The sequence below is a fragment of the Sturnus vulgaris genome, chromosome 20 (genome assembly GCF_052056855.1).
Source record: "Sturnus vulgaris isolate bStuVul1 chromosome 20, bStuVul1.hap1, whole genome shotgun sequence".
Taxonomy (NCBI): Eukaryota; Metazoa; Chordata; class Aves; order Passeriformes; family Sturnidae; genus Sturnus; species Sturnus vulgaris.
The window spans coordinates 9,287,711-9,304,336 of record NC_142262.1 but is presented as its reverse complement, the minus strand read 5'-3'; the positions used below and the strand labels follow the sequence as shown (position 1 = coordinate 9,304,336).

The window sequence follows — 16,626 nt, the reverse complement described above, 5'->3', positions numbered from 1 at the left end:
CAGAAAATGCAGCTCAGTGAGAAAGTCAGCTTCACAGGGACCCCCCTGGCACATTCCAGACCTTTATCCCATCAGACAGAAGCCTGAAAAAATACTTGGATCCTAAAGGTCAGCCTGTGTCACAGCATGGCCCAGCTGGGGAGTGAAGGGCACAGCTGAGGGATGTGGCACCAGCCACAGGTGCCACAAACCAGCAGTCTCCCAAAACACCTCTGCTGCCTCAGTGTCCTCTGTTTTCAGTTCCTTTGTGCTTGAGCTGGGACAGAAAGCCTTGTCCTTGTCCCTGCTGCACACCCAGACCTGTCTGTGAGACCCAGCCTGTGGAGCAGAGTGGGGAGTGCTGATGGCAGGGGGACCTTGATCCCTGGGAGGCACAGGGTGACCTTGGCAGGGATGCCACTGCCCTTGGGGTGGGAGTCTGGGTGCCACAGCCCTGCTGTCCTGAGCCTCGAGGGGTGGGCCACAGCCAAGCTCTGTCTGCACTCGATGAGCCCGGGCTGTGACAGGGACGTGACCCTCACCCTGTGCTGTCCCCTCTCACTTGCACAGCCAGCAGCACATGCTGTCTTCTGGAATTTTCTCATTCCCTGCAGCCAACCTTGTATTTGAACACACATGTGGATTGCCTGGCTTTCCCGAAGCTGTCCTTCATACACAGGGTGTTAAATTGTGGGGCTGCTCACAGGGATGTGCTCTCACTCCCCAGGGATTGCTCTGACCCTCTTGTTGCACTGTGCCCTATGAGGTGACATCCAGGCAGGAAATCTGCACCTCCCACGTCCTGCAGCACATCCCTGGTGTCCCTGTGCAGCCTCTGCACTGCTGGTGGAGACACTTCAGGGGTGTTGGGGACACCCATCTGTGCTGCCAGCACCCCTGACCCGGCAGGGACTGGGGCTGGCTGTGCTCTGCTCCCTGCCCTGGGCTGCTGGGGTTTGGCTGCAGGGGAGGACAGAGCTGGGGGAGCAGCACAGGACCAGTCTCCAGCTGCTGTTTATTCTATCCCTGGCGAGCAGAGGGGATAAACAAGGCTGAGGTGGGCACAGAGTGGGCTCAGTCAGGCCAGCTGCACCCTGGCCACCCTGGAGGGGTGAATTACCACACAACTGGTGGCACATGGTATCTCATGGGGCTTTGCTGCACCCCAGCCCCTCTCCAAGGCACTGATCAGCCCCCCCTGCTTGCAAGGTGCTTGCCATGGCCGGGCTGGTTTGTAGCTATCGACTGAAGGGACTGGATCAATACACAATCTGTCTCGCCTTTGTGGCTGGGAATCCTTCAAAAAGCAGTGAAATGCTTGGACAGGCCCAAAGGAGGATGCTGCAGCTGGGGTTCATGACCCTGGCAGATGCCTGCTCCTGTGAGGCCACCCTGCCTTTCCCAAATAACCCCACGGGTGATTCCCAGCTCAGGGCAGGATGGAAGGGCTGGGATGCCAGCACAGGGATATCACTTTACCATCCTGAGGCAAGGCAGCCCCGTGCACAGAGCCAGCAGCCACCACCTGGAATAATCTTCATTTTGCAGTGTGATCCCAACCTCAGGCCTTTCAGATGCACCCAGGGGAGATGAAAGAGCCAAACCATCCAATATCCTCCATGCCAGGCCCGTGCAGAGCTGCTTGGAGGTCAGAACCACAGCCTCCAATCCGAGAGGCTCTGTGGTCCATGGTGCTTTTAAAACGTTTCTTCCCAAGTTAATTTTCCTAGGAGAACTCTGTGGAAAGTTCATCAGAGCATCCACTAAACAGGGAGGTGAATGGCACAGATGGGTTTCAGTGCTGCAGCTTCCTGCTGGCATTTCCAAGGCATTTTGGTCAGCTTATGTGGACAGCTTAAGTCTTTCAGCCATTCCTGTGTCAGTCAACCTGCAGCTCATAATGCCCAGCCTGAGGGGAAAGAGAAGAAGCAAATTCCAAAAATTGCAGCTCTGAGTCTCACTGCCAGCTTGGGGCAAGGGCAGGAGCTGAAGAGACTCAGAGAAAGGGCAGGGTGTGGGATACAGGGGAAAAGCAGGTGGGGAGGAAGATGCTTCTGGCAAGGCGAAAAAGAGCAGAATAATGGGAATTTTTCTGTGATTATTTGGGTTTCTTTTCAAATGGGAACTCCCTGTGAAACATGGGCATATTCCTCAAGGACCTTTCCCAGTGGTGCCAATATCACTGGAGAGGTTCTACCATTAAAATGACCATTACTAATATACTAAACAAAACACATCCTTGCCTCAAGCCTGCCTGGTGCTCCAACCTCTCTTCATGATGCTGATGCTGAAAAAGCAGAACACAACCAAACCCTTTAAACAGGAGGTTCTAAAGGGTTCACCCAAGAGTGAGGATCAGCTGCCCAACACCATCCAGAAGGAAAAATTACCTGGCATATCTCTAGAGTGATTGGATCCCAATAAGAAGATGATTTCCTCATGCTGTGTGTCTGTCTGGTTTGTGCAGAGCTCAGACATGTGGCAGAACATGAGGGGCCAGTGGTGGCCAGCTCTGTCCCCAGTGCTGGCCATCGAGCTGTGCTCAGTGAAACTCTGACCATGATTCTCATGCAAATGTCCAGACTGAGAGAACAGATGTGAAACGTTTGTTTCTGTTCTTGCTGGCTTGTAAAGAAATAATGCAACTGGAATGGGGTTAAAAAGGGGGCCAAGCAGGGTGTGAGGGAGAAAGTTTATAACAATGGCTCTCCCTTGGTGGCCCAAAGTGATGGAGTTTATGTCAGGCTGTGCCAAATTCCTATCTCTAAGTGAATTGGACCAGCCCAGTCAGGCTTTGAGGTAGGGGCAATACACAAATATTATAAATATAGGGAAGTGTAGAAGCTGTGTCATGTCCAGTGTGGAGCCATCAATCATCCCCTTCCCGTCCTCAGTTTATAAAGTGGTTTTTGGTGGTACTGAGGCAGTTTAGGCTGGCTGAGTGGACGGGCTGGAAAAGCTGACTGCATGCTCCAAGTATGTCATGTCTGCTCTTGGGGAGCCCCAAGATGAGGTGCCCTGGCAGGTTTTGTTGATATTAGCAGTCAGAAAGAAGTAAAATCCACTGAAGCAAAGGGACAGGCGACTGGAAAGCACAGCTGACCTGATGGCACAGGGTGCCCATCACCTCCCTCTCCACTGCATGGTTCAGTGCAGGGCAGGGGGAAACCAGGCTGGCAGGAGAAAAACCCCAGAGTGACACAGAGTGCGAGGATGCTTCATCTTCCCTGAGACATTCCTCATCATGGCTCTGGAGCTGGAGTGGCTGGGATGCCCACTCAGATATAGGTGTGTTTTAAATGAATGTGAGGTGCTTTTTCTGGGAACATCCATGCAGAGAAACCCTTGAAGATGCAGAGCCCTCAGTGAGACCATGCAGATGCAGATGCCCAGAGCTCACACAGTGCAGCCACGTGGGTGTCCCCCACAGCAAAACACCCACCCACACCCCTGCCTGTGCCCCTCAGTGCATTGGAACACAAATATTTGCAGACAGGAGCATCCCTTGGCAGCACACACAGGATCCTGAGCTCCACTTTTCCCTTCTGTATCTATGTGGATAGCTCTGAGCTGGGACACAAGCTCAGACAGTGAAGGGGAACCTCAAAGCTGAGGTTTTCCCACCCCCAGTGGTGTCTGAGCCCTCCCACCATCCTTCTGCAGGTGCCTCTGGCAGCTCACAGGGGGGAGAGGAGGGCTCCTGGAAAATGTGGGCGCCAGGAAGGGAATAGAGAGAAGGGGAAGGGGAAGCCTGGGGGTGGGCAAAGAGGGCACATCTAAATAGTGCCTGGCAGATGCCAAGGTCCTGAGTCATGGAATCAATCACAGAATCACAGAATCAATCACAGAATCAATCACAGAATCAATCACAGAATCACAGAATTAACCAGGTTGGGACAGATCTTTGAGATCATCAAGTCCAAACTGTGACCTAACACCTCCTCATCAACTAAAGCACAGCTCTGAGTGCCCCATCAGGGGTTTTTTAAACACATCCAGGAACAGCGACTCCAGCACCTCCCTGGGCACATAATTCCAATGCCCAATCACTCTTTCAGTGAAGAATTTTTTTCTGACAGCTAACCTAAACTTCCCCTGGCACAGCCTAAACCTGTCCCCTCTGGATAACAGGTCTGAACTGACCTGTCCTCCTCTCAGCCGTCTTCCCTGGGTGCAGGAGGTGACCACATCTCCCTGCTGTGCCCAGCTAAGGCTGGCTGGGAGGACCTGGGCAACCTCCCCTGCCTGCCTTGGCCAAACCTCAGAGGCTGCTGCCTTGAGGAGCGTGTGCTTGTGTTCTGTGCAGCACTGGGGATGATGTTTGGAAACAGCCGAGCTGAGGGCTGTGTGCAGCTCGGTAATTACACACCCGGCGCCGTGCTGAACATGCAAATTAGCGCGGAATTACCGCCGGGATGCTGTGTTCCCAAAATGACAAATGCTCAGCCCGGGGATACGCTGGAATTGGCTCCCAGGGCCCGAGCTGCATCCAGTCCATCCTAGAGAGGCAGGGGCTCACACGCAGCTTGGTGTGCAGGGGAAAATCCCTGCAGAGGGAGGAGGACACGCAGTGTGACACAACACGGTGACCCTGCCACACACACTCCAGGGCAGCTCTCCCCTCCCGGGGGTTTTTAGGTGTGCTCAGCATGGCCACTGCTGTTCAGCCATCCTCAGTGATCTCCCCAGGTGTGTCCCCAGCCTCTGTGAAGCCCAACCATGTCAGGGCTGTGCTTTGAGCATTGATGGCCCCACAGGAGCAGGGCTGGCTCAGGGTGGGTGCTAAGAACACAGTGCTCAGCCCAAACCCTCAGGGTGATGCAAGAAGGCCAAATTTCCCATACAAGGCAGGAAAGTGCATCCCTTGTTCCCCCTTCCAGCAAGAACTAAGGCTGTGTTGCTGCTTTGCTTCCTTTTAAAGAGCTCTGTCGAGCCCAGCAAAGGCCGAGAGCAGAGCTGTCACCAGCTCAGCCGGGGTGGGACAGGGGGAGCAGAGTGCTCCAAAGAGGGGCACCCAGGGATTTGCAGCTCTGCTGCTGCTCTGCATCACTGCCCCTCTCTGTGCTCGCTGTTCTCTGGGTGTTGCAAACACCCCAGGGGCACCGTGGGCTCTGGGCTCAGGTCCTGTTGCTGGGCCAGCTGTTTCCAGCTGTGTTTCACTTCCTGAGGAGAGTGGGGTGTTCCAAAGGTATTGCATGAAAAGAGCAAGGCACGAGTGCCTCCACATTCATCTCCATATGAACCATTGCTGTACAAAGGGCAAATTACCCCTAAAACCTGCTGTGAAGGGTTTTACACCCAAGCCCTCATTGGTGAATCTCTGGATGCTTTTTCCAGCTTTTTGGAAGACTGATTCAGCCCTCAGTGCTCTCCAAGCATTGCCTGATACCCAATTAAGTTCATTAAAAGACTGCCCTTAACTTCAGAGCTGCTTGGTTGAGCCTTCACAGAGAGACAAGGCATTTTATGGAGGAGCAAAGTGAAGCTGGAACAGCAACTCTCACCCCCATGTAGGGCACACCTTTTCCCCAGTCCAGTTGTTGGGGTCATTTTTTCCAGCTGGAAAGTCCATCCTGGACTGGGGAAACCTTTCCAAGTATATATCTTCATCAAAGCCAGCCCTACTCCACAAAACACACCACGTTCCCCAAAAGCACATTTTCAACAGAACCCAAACATTTTATCAACAGTTAGTAGCCAGTCTTCCCTGCATGTTTAATGAAGAACCATAAATGCAGATTTAGGGTTTAATTTTCCCTGTATTGTTTTCATTGCCTGACTTGGCTCTTTTTTTTCTTTTTTTCTTTTTTTTTTAATTTTTTTTAACGGAGAATAATATTAAAAAGCCCAAAAGGCCTGGAATGTATTTATTGTTGTTCCAACCCATAGCCACTCACAACTGTATCAAGCCCAGCACAAGGAAGCACGCAGTGCACAAATAAAACGAGACACAAACAAAGGTAATAAAAGAGACAAGTATCTGTTTCAAAAGCACTGGAAGAGCAGCAGGAGTGTAACTACTTCATGTTCCAGATAATATAGCTGTCTGGAGTCATCCTCAGGAAGCTATACCAGGGAGCAGTTTATAGGTTCCCCTTGGAGAGCTCTTGTAAATATTTGCCTGCAGTGGCTGAGGGCTGTTGGGAACGCCAGGGAGGTGTTGGGAGCATCCCAGGCTGCCAGCCCCACAACAAAGGCACTGCCTGGGCTGCCCAGAGAGCACCCCCAGCAGCCTGCAGGTGTGGATGTGCACCCAGGGCACCACAGGCCATCTCAGGGTGTGCTGGGTTATTCCAGCAGTGGGTTTTCCACGGATGAGAGCTGCTGATGCACAAGCACTGGGCTGTAACAGGTTGTTTCAGAGGCTCCTCTGTGTGTGGCTTTGTGTCCCCATCCCTGCTGCCTGTCCTGGCTCTCCAGCTGGCAATCCATTGTTTCCCACAGCCAGGGAGGGGTGGATGTCATTCCAGCCAACACAGGATGACACGATGCCTTTTCCTTTGATAAAAGCCAAGAGGAGAGCTGGGCTCAGCACCCAGATCCCACAGTGCAGCCCCAGTGTAGTTCTCAGCCCCCAGTGCAGCACCCAGACCCCTCAGTGCATCACCCAGACCCCTCAGTGCAGCACCCAGCTCCCATTCCAGTAGCTCCAGACCTCCCCATGCTCTCCAGGCTCCCAGCCCTTTGCAGCCAAGCAATTCCCACCCCTGCCCCACGGAGCCAGCCCAGCCTGCCCGGGGGGAGTCCTTTCCCTGCTCCTGGGGTGTACAGGGGGGCATTCATGGAGCAGAAAGCCTCCCTTGTGTGGCCACGATGGGTGGTTGATTGCCTGTGGGATATTTGAGCCTTGTGTGAGGCATCTCCCAGACGTGGTGCCAGTCCCCTGAGGGCACTGCCTGCCCTAAGTGCCACTGCCTGAGCCCCATGGGCTGCTCCTCCTCTGGCCATGCCTCTGGCACCAGTGGTGGCTGTCCCGGTGAGGTCCCTGCTCACCTGGTGGGCTGCAGAAGGAGCTGAGTGTCATAGACAAGTGCCAAGGCTGCCCTGCCTGCCTCTGTCACATGCCAGCCTGTGCCACCATCACAGCAGCCTGAAGCAGTGATGGGCCACCAGAACCACAGCTGGGAGCTGTGGCTGCAGCCAGGAGGGGAGAACCACGGTCCTGCTGGCCCCAGGGCTCCCAGTCCAGCCTTTGGGGAGCACTGCAGCAGCTGCTGGCACGATGGCTGAGCCATCCATGAGCTGACAGCAGGCTCTGCCCTCCCTCTGAGTGGGATGGCCACCTTGGGAAAGGCAGGTCCAGGACCAGGAGCCCATTTCCAGCAGCCAGGCACCATGGCTGGCAGCATGGAGCTCCTGTCATGGTTCTTTCCAATTCAGTCTCCTCCTCTTTCCGGTTCTTATTAATTCATGCTCCTGATCTCAGGCCTCCCACCTGTCCTCATGGTCTGTGCCAGCTCTCTAATCAAGTTGGCCCAATCCCAGCTGGGCAGGAGGTATCAGAAACAAGGTACATTCACTCAGTGCCATGGCCAGGCATCAGGTACAGAGATCTGTGGCCTCCAGCCCCAGCCAAAGCAGGACTCAGATTTCACCACCCTTCTGCTCCCAGGTCTGCTTGCTTTTGGGCACAGGCATTGCAAATTATACACCAGACCAAGCCATTTTGTCAGGTTAAGAGAGTGAAAATAGTCTCTCAAAACTTTCCTCTTTTTCTTTTTTCCTGGTCGACATGGTATTTTGTCCTTCCAAAAGAAAACATTATTAAAAACCAAAATGTCATCCCTACATTTCTAGTGTCTCTGGCTCAATATTTCAAGATACCTTTTCAACAAAACTACCATGACTGGAGTTGATCAGATCTCCAACACCTCTCCATCACCAGTCCCACCTGCTTTGACTCTGCTGATGCTCCATGGGGATGCAGCTCCTATTCCCAGTGTCCTCATGGCTCTGCTGCTGCCCTGAACACCCTCAGCACTGCTGTGCTTGAGGAGGCCCTGCTGGCCCCTAATAGAAAGGCCACGATTCTTTTTTTTAATAATTTGACAGCATTTGACTCTGCCAGGCTCTGGGCATCCACACATACCCAAAAATCTCGGTGGATTTGGAAGCTCCCTCGGGAGTGCTGGGACAAGGGCAGCAGCCAGGGTGCTCCTGCCAGCAGTGCCAGGTGGTGCCACTGTCCCCAGGGCTGGGGACATCCCAGGGCACAGCAGCAGCTCCTGCCTGGCCTCTCAGCCTGCTCCAGGGCCCTTCCCTGCAGCCTGCCCCAGCACACCTCAGTGGCTCTCAGAACAATGTGTGTTCCTACGATCTAAAGGCAAAAAGTCCTTGAACTTTCTGTCTGATTTCAAGGGGGGGAAAGCCCAGGAGATTATTGAGATCAATAGAGGATTTGGGTAGAACAGGAGCTGTCATTGCCTCCTCCCTCTCCCCTGGCTCTCAGATCCTTGGCCACTGCTGGCCTGTCCCCATTAGCCATTGTTCCTATTCATTTTAGATGAAGGGGCTTTTGTTGTAGGAGCCTATGTGGGGTCACATCACCCCTGGGTTATCAATCTGTTTCACTCTGCTCTGTCCCATACTCCATCTCCCCAGTACAATGGGATGTTTTCTTCAGCAGCAGCTTCCTGACAGGCAGGGGTTCCCTTTCCCTTCAGACCTTATAATCACTTGTTAAGTTGTGCTAGCCTCGGGCTCCCGGTCCCTTTTCCACCATACTCCCAGTTTAACCCCTGATCCCATCTGTGCTACGGGTCACTGGGAAAGGGGGGAAAATACATCCAGAAATACAGCCAGAAATACAGGTTAGCACGGGCTGTGTGTCCACAAAGCATCCGGGGTGAAGCCTTCCCCTTTCCCAGTTGTATGGAAGCACCTGGAAATATCAGATGGTGGAAGCAAAGCCTTCAGCTCTGCTTTGCCAAGGGGGCAGAAGATTTTGGTTGCTCAGTTTAAGCCTCTGCAGACTCATGTGCCAAAAGTCTCTCCTGGTGAGCAGGTCTGTTTCTTCAGTGCCCCCATGAAGGGCATCCCAAATCAGCCCATTTGGAGTAGGAAACTTTGCTGCTGCTGCTGCTGCTGCTGAAGGGAGGATTTTGGCACCAGCCGTGCCAGGAGAGGAGCCCCACTCACCCTCAAGAGGAGCACCCGAAATGACTGGAGCAGTGCAGCATTCCTGGGGGATGCAGCCAGCAATAAAACTGTAAATAGAGGAAAGGAGAAAGGAAGGGAGCAAAGGAAGGAGCAAGTGCAAACAGGACCACAGAGGAGAAACTGCCAGCAGCATCCCAGAGCAGCAGCAGCAGGGCTGGTGCCAGGGAACTGTGAGTCACAGCCATGGTGCACAGCCCTGGGGCTGGCCACAGTCCCCTGCACCTGCCAGCACACTGGGGACACTGACAGTGACAGTGACAGTGACAGTGACAGTGACAGTGACAGTGCCCAGCATGGTGTGCAGAGCTGCCCTGGGCCCCCAGGGATCCCAGCACCCCTGCTGCTGCCAGGCTTCAGGAGATCCATGCTGGGTCTGTGCTGGGTGTAATAAAAGGCTCTGAGATGGGCAAACAGAAATTTAAGGGGAAAAGAAAGAGGCTGCACTGAAAATGTTAAGTCAGTTGTGCAAGAGACTGAGTAAAATGAAAAGCAACTTTTGCTCCAAGCTCTAAGTCATTAAAAAACCCTTAAGTTATCCCTGAGAAGGGTTATTTTTGCAGCAGGGCTTAAATAGATAAGACGAGTAAGTTCTCAGCACTTGATGTCATGATGTCAGCCACATAATTTTTCTGGCTTTATACTTCAGTGTTCATCAAATGGTCTCTGTAGCAAGAAAAACGCATCCAAAAATAAGGTCCAAACCAGAGTGCTGCTAATAAAGAATCTCAGATTTGCAGCTGTACTAACAGAGTCCACAGCAATCCGGGTGAAACTATTTCCCTGTATTGCCCTTTCTAAAGCATTAAGACACCTTCCTTCTTGGAGAGCTGTTCCTGGCTCCAGAATTACTGGTGCCTTCAGCCCCAGGAGGCAGAAACCATGAGTCAGGGTCTGTAAAAATATCACAAGTTTGCCTTAAATATCATAGGGCTTTTTAAAATATAGATATATTTAGCTTATTGCTTTCTAGACACCGAAACTTTTTATGCAGCTCTGGTCATATTTTCCCTAGTTAGCTAGTGACTCTTTAAAGGGAAGCTGAGATTCACACAAATATTTCCAGGAAAAATGCTGCAAACATAAGTCTTGCAATGCAATCCCAGCAGATACAGAAAAGAACACATACAGAAAGAGCCCTATGCTCTTTCACACCAATTTCACTTCTCTTTTCCGTTTTTCTCCATTTGAAACGATAATTTTTTTTTTTCCAAACAGTAAGTGTAACACTGTTCTAAGAGTCTAGGAAAAGACTATCATAATGAGAATAATAAGAAGTCAAATCACTTTTGCCCTTCTGCAAGGCCCAGTCCAAAGCCCATTGATGTCAGCCTGTCTTTTCATTGACTTCAATGAGCTGGATCAGAGCACAGATTTATAAAAGCATTTAGGTTCCTAATGATGTAAGTAGTTGCCCAGAGGTGTTGGTGGCCTAACCTGCTTATAGCATTTTATAAATCTACTTCTGTATTGGAGCACTGAAATACCTGAAACACTACAGTATCCTTAAGTCACCAAACACACCGAAATCTAGTAGACTAATTCATTGCAAATAGCGTTTGTTATTAATTTTGGTCTGTTTACTATTTGGAAACACATTTTTATTAGCCAGCCAGCTCTGCAGATGGCTGATTGCAATTCAATGCAATTTTTCTCCCTCTTTTTCATTACATAATTCGTAGATACACCAGCTTTATTTCCAAGTAGTTGAGGTTTAAGTCCTCAGCTAGGTCCACACCAAACAGAAGGAAAAAAAAATCCAAGTCAAGCGTTTCATGTGCAAATTTGTTTGAAAATTCTATAATCTATGACAAACATTTCAAATTAAGAGGGCATTCCCACAGGCAATGAAATAACGAAGCCCTTACAATCAGGCAGCCGAGCCACGAAGCTGAGAGCTATTTCCACATTTTATGTACTCTCAAAGGAGAAGAGCAAATTCCAAGAGCAATATCGTGTTGTGTTTGTAGATATTTCTTACCAACCGTGGGCCAGATTCTGCAGCCAGCCTAGGGGCGGCTTGTGCAAGCTAGAGGGGAAAAGTCTGATTTTGGGTGTTTCTGTGCTGTGTTCAGCTCGGTGCAACTGTTGGTTGTGATACTGTGAGTGTGCTTTACACCCCTGCCAGCGGCTTCGCTGGGATTAAGGGGGACTGTTCTTCCGTGCGAAGGAATTTGTGTCTGTCGGGGTGGATTACTGGGCATATCAGGAATTTGTGCTCCGGTCCGGAGGGATGCGGGGGGGTGAAAAAACCTGAGTGGACGGACAGGCAGGTGGACAGCGCGGGGGGACAAACACCAAAATCGCCCCGCACACGCTGGACAGAAAAGTCCCGCGGAGTTCGTCTGCCAAGGAGGCTGCCCGCGGGCAGCAGGATGTCCCACTGCGGCTGCAGAGCAGTCAGCTCCGAGAGAAGAGCTAGAAAAGTGTTCCCAGATCTCCTCCCTGCCCTACGGGACAGACTCAGGGCATCCCTGCGCCCTCCGCGACAGCTTCTGGGGCACCGCGCACCGCCGGCACAGCCCCGGGGCATTCCCGTATCCTCCGGCACATCCCCCGGAGCATCCCCGCATCCTCCGGGACAGCTTCCCGCACACCCCCGCTCGCCCCGAAAGGGCTCGGCAGCGAATTCCCGATTCCCAGCGGGGTCCGCCCGCTCCGGGGGCGGCTTCGCCCCCCGCCCCCGCCGTGCCATTGGCCCCGCCGCCGGCAGCGCTCCGCCCCACGCCCGGCGATGCCTCCGCCGAAGTTTTCCGCGGCGGGCTCCGCACGTGGGAGCCCCGCGTCGAGCCCCGGCACCGCATCCCGTCCGAGCCCGCAGCGGCGGCGGGGGCGGCTCCCCGCTGCCCCAGAGCCGGCCCCCCGTCCCCCCGCGGGGGATGCCCCCCTGAAGCGCGGGGATGCTGCGGCTCGCAGCCCCCCGGCACGGCGGAGCGCAGCGCGGAGGGGCCGCGCCGGGGGGCGGCCGCGGAGCATGGCCAGGGCGCCCGGCCGCCCTCTCGGGGTAGCATGGCCGTGAGCGCGGCGGCCGCCCCCGCCGCCGAGCCGCTGCCCCGCAGCATCTTCAAGAAGTTCCTGGTGATGCTCTGCTCCCTCCTCATGTCCCTCTACGTCTTCTACTGCCTGGCCGACCGCTGCCAGACGCTGCCCGGACCCATCATCGCCGCCGGCGCCGCATCCGAGGAGGACGAGGGCGGCGGCGGGGAGTTGCTGGGCGGCTCGGCCGAGCTGCCCCCCTGGCAGGCGGCGGCGGCGCGGCGCAAGCGGCTCCTGCAGCGGCTGAAGCAGCGGCGGCGGCGGCAGGAGGAGGCGCCGGCCGGGGGCGGCGGGAGCCGGGCGGGCGGCTCGGGCGGCGGGGGCGGCGCGGCGGGCACGGCCGGCACCCTGGCTCTGCTGCTGGGCGAGGGCAGCAAGCGGCTGCCGCAGGCCATCATCATCGGCGTGAAGAAGGGCGGCACGCGGGCGCTGCTGGAGTTCCTGCGGGTGCACCCCGACGTGCGCGCCGTCGGAGCCGAGCCCCACTTCTTCGACCGCAACTACGAGCGAGGACTCGCCTGGTACAGGTACGGGCCGAGCCGGGGATGGGGACGGGGACGGGGATGGGGATGGGGATGGAGCGGTGGCCGAGCCACCAGTGCCCCCCGCTGGTCGCTGCTCCCGGCAGCCCCATGCTGGCTCCCCAAAGCACCCTCCGATCCTTTTCTCACCCGCCCCGCCAGCCCCTGTCTTCAGCGAGCGCTCTTCCCCCCAGCCCCTCGCTCCACCCGTTCTCCCGTCCCTGCTCCCCAGTCCTCCAGCCCCGCTCTCCCCGCATCCCCTCCGGCTGTCCCCGTTCCCGGGTCCCCTCCTGTCCCCAGCGCTGCCCGGTGCGGTCCCCCCGGCGGTGCCCGCTGCGGGGCGGGTGGCGCACACAAAGGGAGAAGCGCTGGGTGCCCCGCTGGCCTGAGGACTGCGCGGGGATGCTGAGGCACTGCTAAACCCTGCCATGAGAACCCCAGCCTCCCCAGTATCGTGATAGTCCCCCAGCTCTTTGCAAAACCTGTGGCTGACCGCTGACTTTCGGCCGAGCCTCCCCGCAGCCCCATCGGAGCATCGCCTCCCGCAGCTCCCAGCCCAGATCCACTTTTCCTGTAGTCAGGACAAAACCCCCCCCAATCCCCACGTAAATGTTTCAGGATCCCAGTAATGACTGTCCAAAAATGTCACTTCCAGGAGCACACCCCACCTGCTCACCTTGCCTGCGAAATACTAGCAAGAGGTCGATCGGGTGATTCTTTTAATGGACTCGTGTTTTGTTAAACAAGCCAGTAAACGTTAAAGCCGAGACGGTTCTCGCTGAAGTTGTTTTGTCGTGTGTTTTAAAGTTAGTAGAGGAGCGTCTTTCCGGCAGATTCCTATAGGAGGGCTCGGTTAGGGTGAGAGTGGAACTGCTGTCTCGAGAAGTGTGTCTTGTGTTTGCGGCTTTCTTGAATGAACAAGCAAACAGGAGAGGATTTTGGGTACCCCTGGAGATTGTTTTACTTTCACGTAAAGCCCGGCTATTAGCAGAGAGAAGAGGATTTTGGCTCAGCTTGTGGTGACAGCATTGAAATGTGGAGTAGGGTAGTACTGACAGTCCGAGTGTTTATGTAAAAGACTTAACACGTGGAAGGGATGAGCTTCCTTGTGTATCTGCCAGTATCAGAAACACGCTGGGTTTCTGCAGGCTGCAAAGTGTGGGTTCTCTTGAGAAGAAAGATTTCCTTTTGTGTGGGCTGAAGCTGTCTACAAAATTATATTTTTAGTCTGTGCTTATCCGATTTCCACATGACCCTGTAGCAGAAAGGAAACGTTAAAAATGAATCTGAAAAACCTCAAGAACTCTAATCAAGTCTTGACTTTGAGAAATAAACACATGGCTGTGGGGTGGCATCTACTGAAATTTATGGTGGATATGCAGAAAAGCTCATTTATCAAGGATGCTCTCGAAGCTTTGAGGAGCAGATGGCAGTGGGATAGACCTGCTTCTGGAAGCAGTCCCTGAGCAAGGAGCACAGACCTAGACAGAGGAGGAGCCACAGGCATTTAGGGCATGGTGCAGTCCTCGGTGTTAGGGATATAATTTTCCAGAGGTTTCGTCTTGATCTTGCAGCTCTTACTCATTGGAGGTGCTGCCCCGTGTGCTGTTTGTGTAATCATTATGTTTTAGCACTTGGCACACGAGTGCTTCCATTAATTGCTGCAGCTTGTTTGTTCTGCTATTTGATGTACTGAGTTGAGTTTCATCTTTTTTTTTCCTTTTTTTTTTTTTTAATTTATTTTTTTATTAGCCCTGTGGAGGCTGAGGTACAGTGAATTCTTTGTATGGGATTATTCCCTGGAGACCTAATCTTGCTGGCTTTGCTTGTATGAGTAATCTTTGCTAGCACAGAGTCCCGGCGCGGTGGCAGAGCTGCGGTGCCAGCGTGGTACCAGCCCCTTACAAACACTCATTTCAAAACCTACCTGTCTCACTGCACGCTTGGTGATAATCTTTGATGAGGGTTCAGGGCTGGGGAAATGGCCAGATGTTTGCCAGAGGTCTCTACTCCTTATCTTTGGCATCAGAGGCTTGGGTTTCACGCGCTGCTGTTTCCCAGCAGTCAGACTAAACAGCGTCATTACAAGGTATAAACAGCCGGGTTTGTTTTCAGCGCCCGCAGGAAGCCGGCACAGGCAGCCAGTGCGACCAGCCTGGCCCAGGGGACAAAAACCTGGTGGCTGCTGCAGAAATGGAAGAGGCAGCCAGCCTTTGTAGCTGATGGGGCTGGCACTGGGGCACGGAGGTGGGCTGGCACAGGGACAGGGTGGCTGTGGGGTTTGGGGCATGGGGAGAACCCTGATTCCCCCTGGAAACACCAGAGTGCTCCCCTGGCAGCTGAGCTGTGGCTGTAGCAGGGGGGATGCTCCTGGAGCAGCCAGGCAGGTGAGACACAGCTTGGTGGCACGCAGGTCACCTGCTGGGGTGCCACACAGGGCATGGAAACATCCTCCAGGAAATCAGATGGAGCAGTGGTGTGGCTCTTGCCACAGCTGTCCCCCCGAGAAGCTGACTTTGTAAAACCCGACTGTGGGATTTAATTTGGTGAGTGTGACACCTCCGTGTGGGCCCGTGTGTGGGTTGAATATCAAGGGGAGTTGTGTGCCCAAAGGAGCTTTTCCTGTTTGGGGTTGGAGTCCCCTCGTCCAGTGGGGACAAAAGGAGGGAGGGGCAGCCCACAATGCTCGCATTGACTTCAGTGCTGGGATTGCTGCTCCAGCCCTGAACAAGGCTATTGAGCTAACAGAGTTCAATAGCAGGTGAGCATGGGCTTTAATAGAGTTCAACTGCCAACCCCCACCCAAAAACGGCTGTACAGCCTGGGGAAAACTCCCAAGAACGGGGGCTGAGCCAGTCATGTCAAAAAAATGCCTGGATTAAAAGAAAATATCTGTGTTTGCGGGTGATACTGCAGATCTGCCTCTTTCCCTCTGATCTTTTGTTAGTCTCACACTGATTGAGCTGCCTGTTGGAATGCCATTATACTGTCAGTCACCCCAGGAACATTTATTTCATATGTTTTAATCTCCCTGCCTCTGTAGCACCAATGCCACTTTCACTAGAGTGAAGCCAAGTTAATGTCATTAGATTACATCTGATCCAGGGGAAGATGAAAGATAATTCAAAGTTACTCCATCAGTCTGGGAGTTTAAATATCGCTCCTCCCCGATGCTTCCAGAGCTGGGGAGTTCTGACTCCTAATTAATGTCCCCTTGGGATTTCTTTCCAAGTTTTTTTTTTTTTTGCTTTTTTTTTTTGTTGGTTTTTTTTGCTCCTTTGTCATCTAGGCAACCACTGATATTTCTGAGTCAAAGGGAAGAGAGAAATCTCAGATGCTGGAGAGGTCTGGGATGGAGGACAGGGAGGATTGTTGGGAGGGGACATGCTCAGAGCAGCTGTGAGCAGCTGCATCCCACCTCGAGCTGTGTCCCATCCTGTGTGCTCGAACCAGGCTGAAATCAGAGCCTGGGGTGGAGGAGTCAGGCTGCCCCTTTGAGGTCTCGGCAATCCAGCAGTGCATTCTGTAAGTGTGGGAGGGAGGATGGGAGTGCAGGTTTGGGGGGCAGGAGTGTGTGGATGATGTCAGGGGGACATCAGGGCAGTGAACAGAATTTATAGAAGGTGGAGCAGGACTGGGGTGGCCTTCAGGAGCAAAGACCTTGTTGAAACCCCCCTGCATGAGGGAGATGCTGTAGCAGTAGTTGCCTTGAAGTCATCATCTCCCCACTTTTCTTCAGCCATCCTTGCTGCTTCTGCAAGAAACACTTTGAGTTCAGGGTGTGCCCAGTCCATAACTTGTGTTATCGGGCATTGAGTTTATTTGGGTTTTCCACTCCCTGCTGCATGCAGGAAGGGCTGGTTTAGCAGTATCTTCTCCTTGTCCTGGGAACATCTCATCTCCCAAACACATTTGAATCCCTAATAGCATCAAG

The 16,626-nt window shown here is 53.6% G+C and overlaps 1 protein-coding gene and 1 long non-coding RNA gene across 2 annotated transcripts in view; one reads left to right on the top strand and one right to left on the bottom strand.

Annotated features, from left to right (window-relative positions):
* Positions 1 to 5,943: 5,943 nt before the first annotated feature.
* Positions 5,944 to 13,703, bottom strand: LOC148221592 (uncharacterized). The gene is made up of 3 exons (XR_015807762.1): positions 13,369 to 13,703; positions 9,118 to 9,185; positions 5,944 to 6,477 (listed from the first exon to the last, which is right to left on the bottom strand). It is a non-coding gene; the product is annotated as an uncharacterized LOC148221592 (long non-coding RNA).
* The window catches only part of LOC106858396 (heparan sulfate glucosamine 3-O-sulfotransferase 3A1-like), a 34,515-nt gene continuing 30,033 nt past the window's right edge, over positions 12,145 to 16,626 (top strand). The window contains exon 1 of the mRNA XM_014885025.2: positions 12,145 to 12,698. Within this exon, the coding sequence (XP_014740511.1) occupies positions 12,145 to 12,698 (554 nt within the window). The remainder of the gene's footprint in view (positions 12,699 to 16,626) is intronic.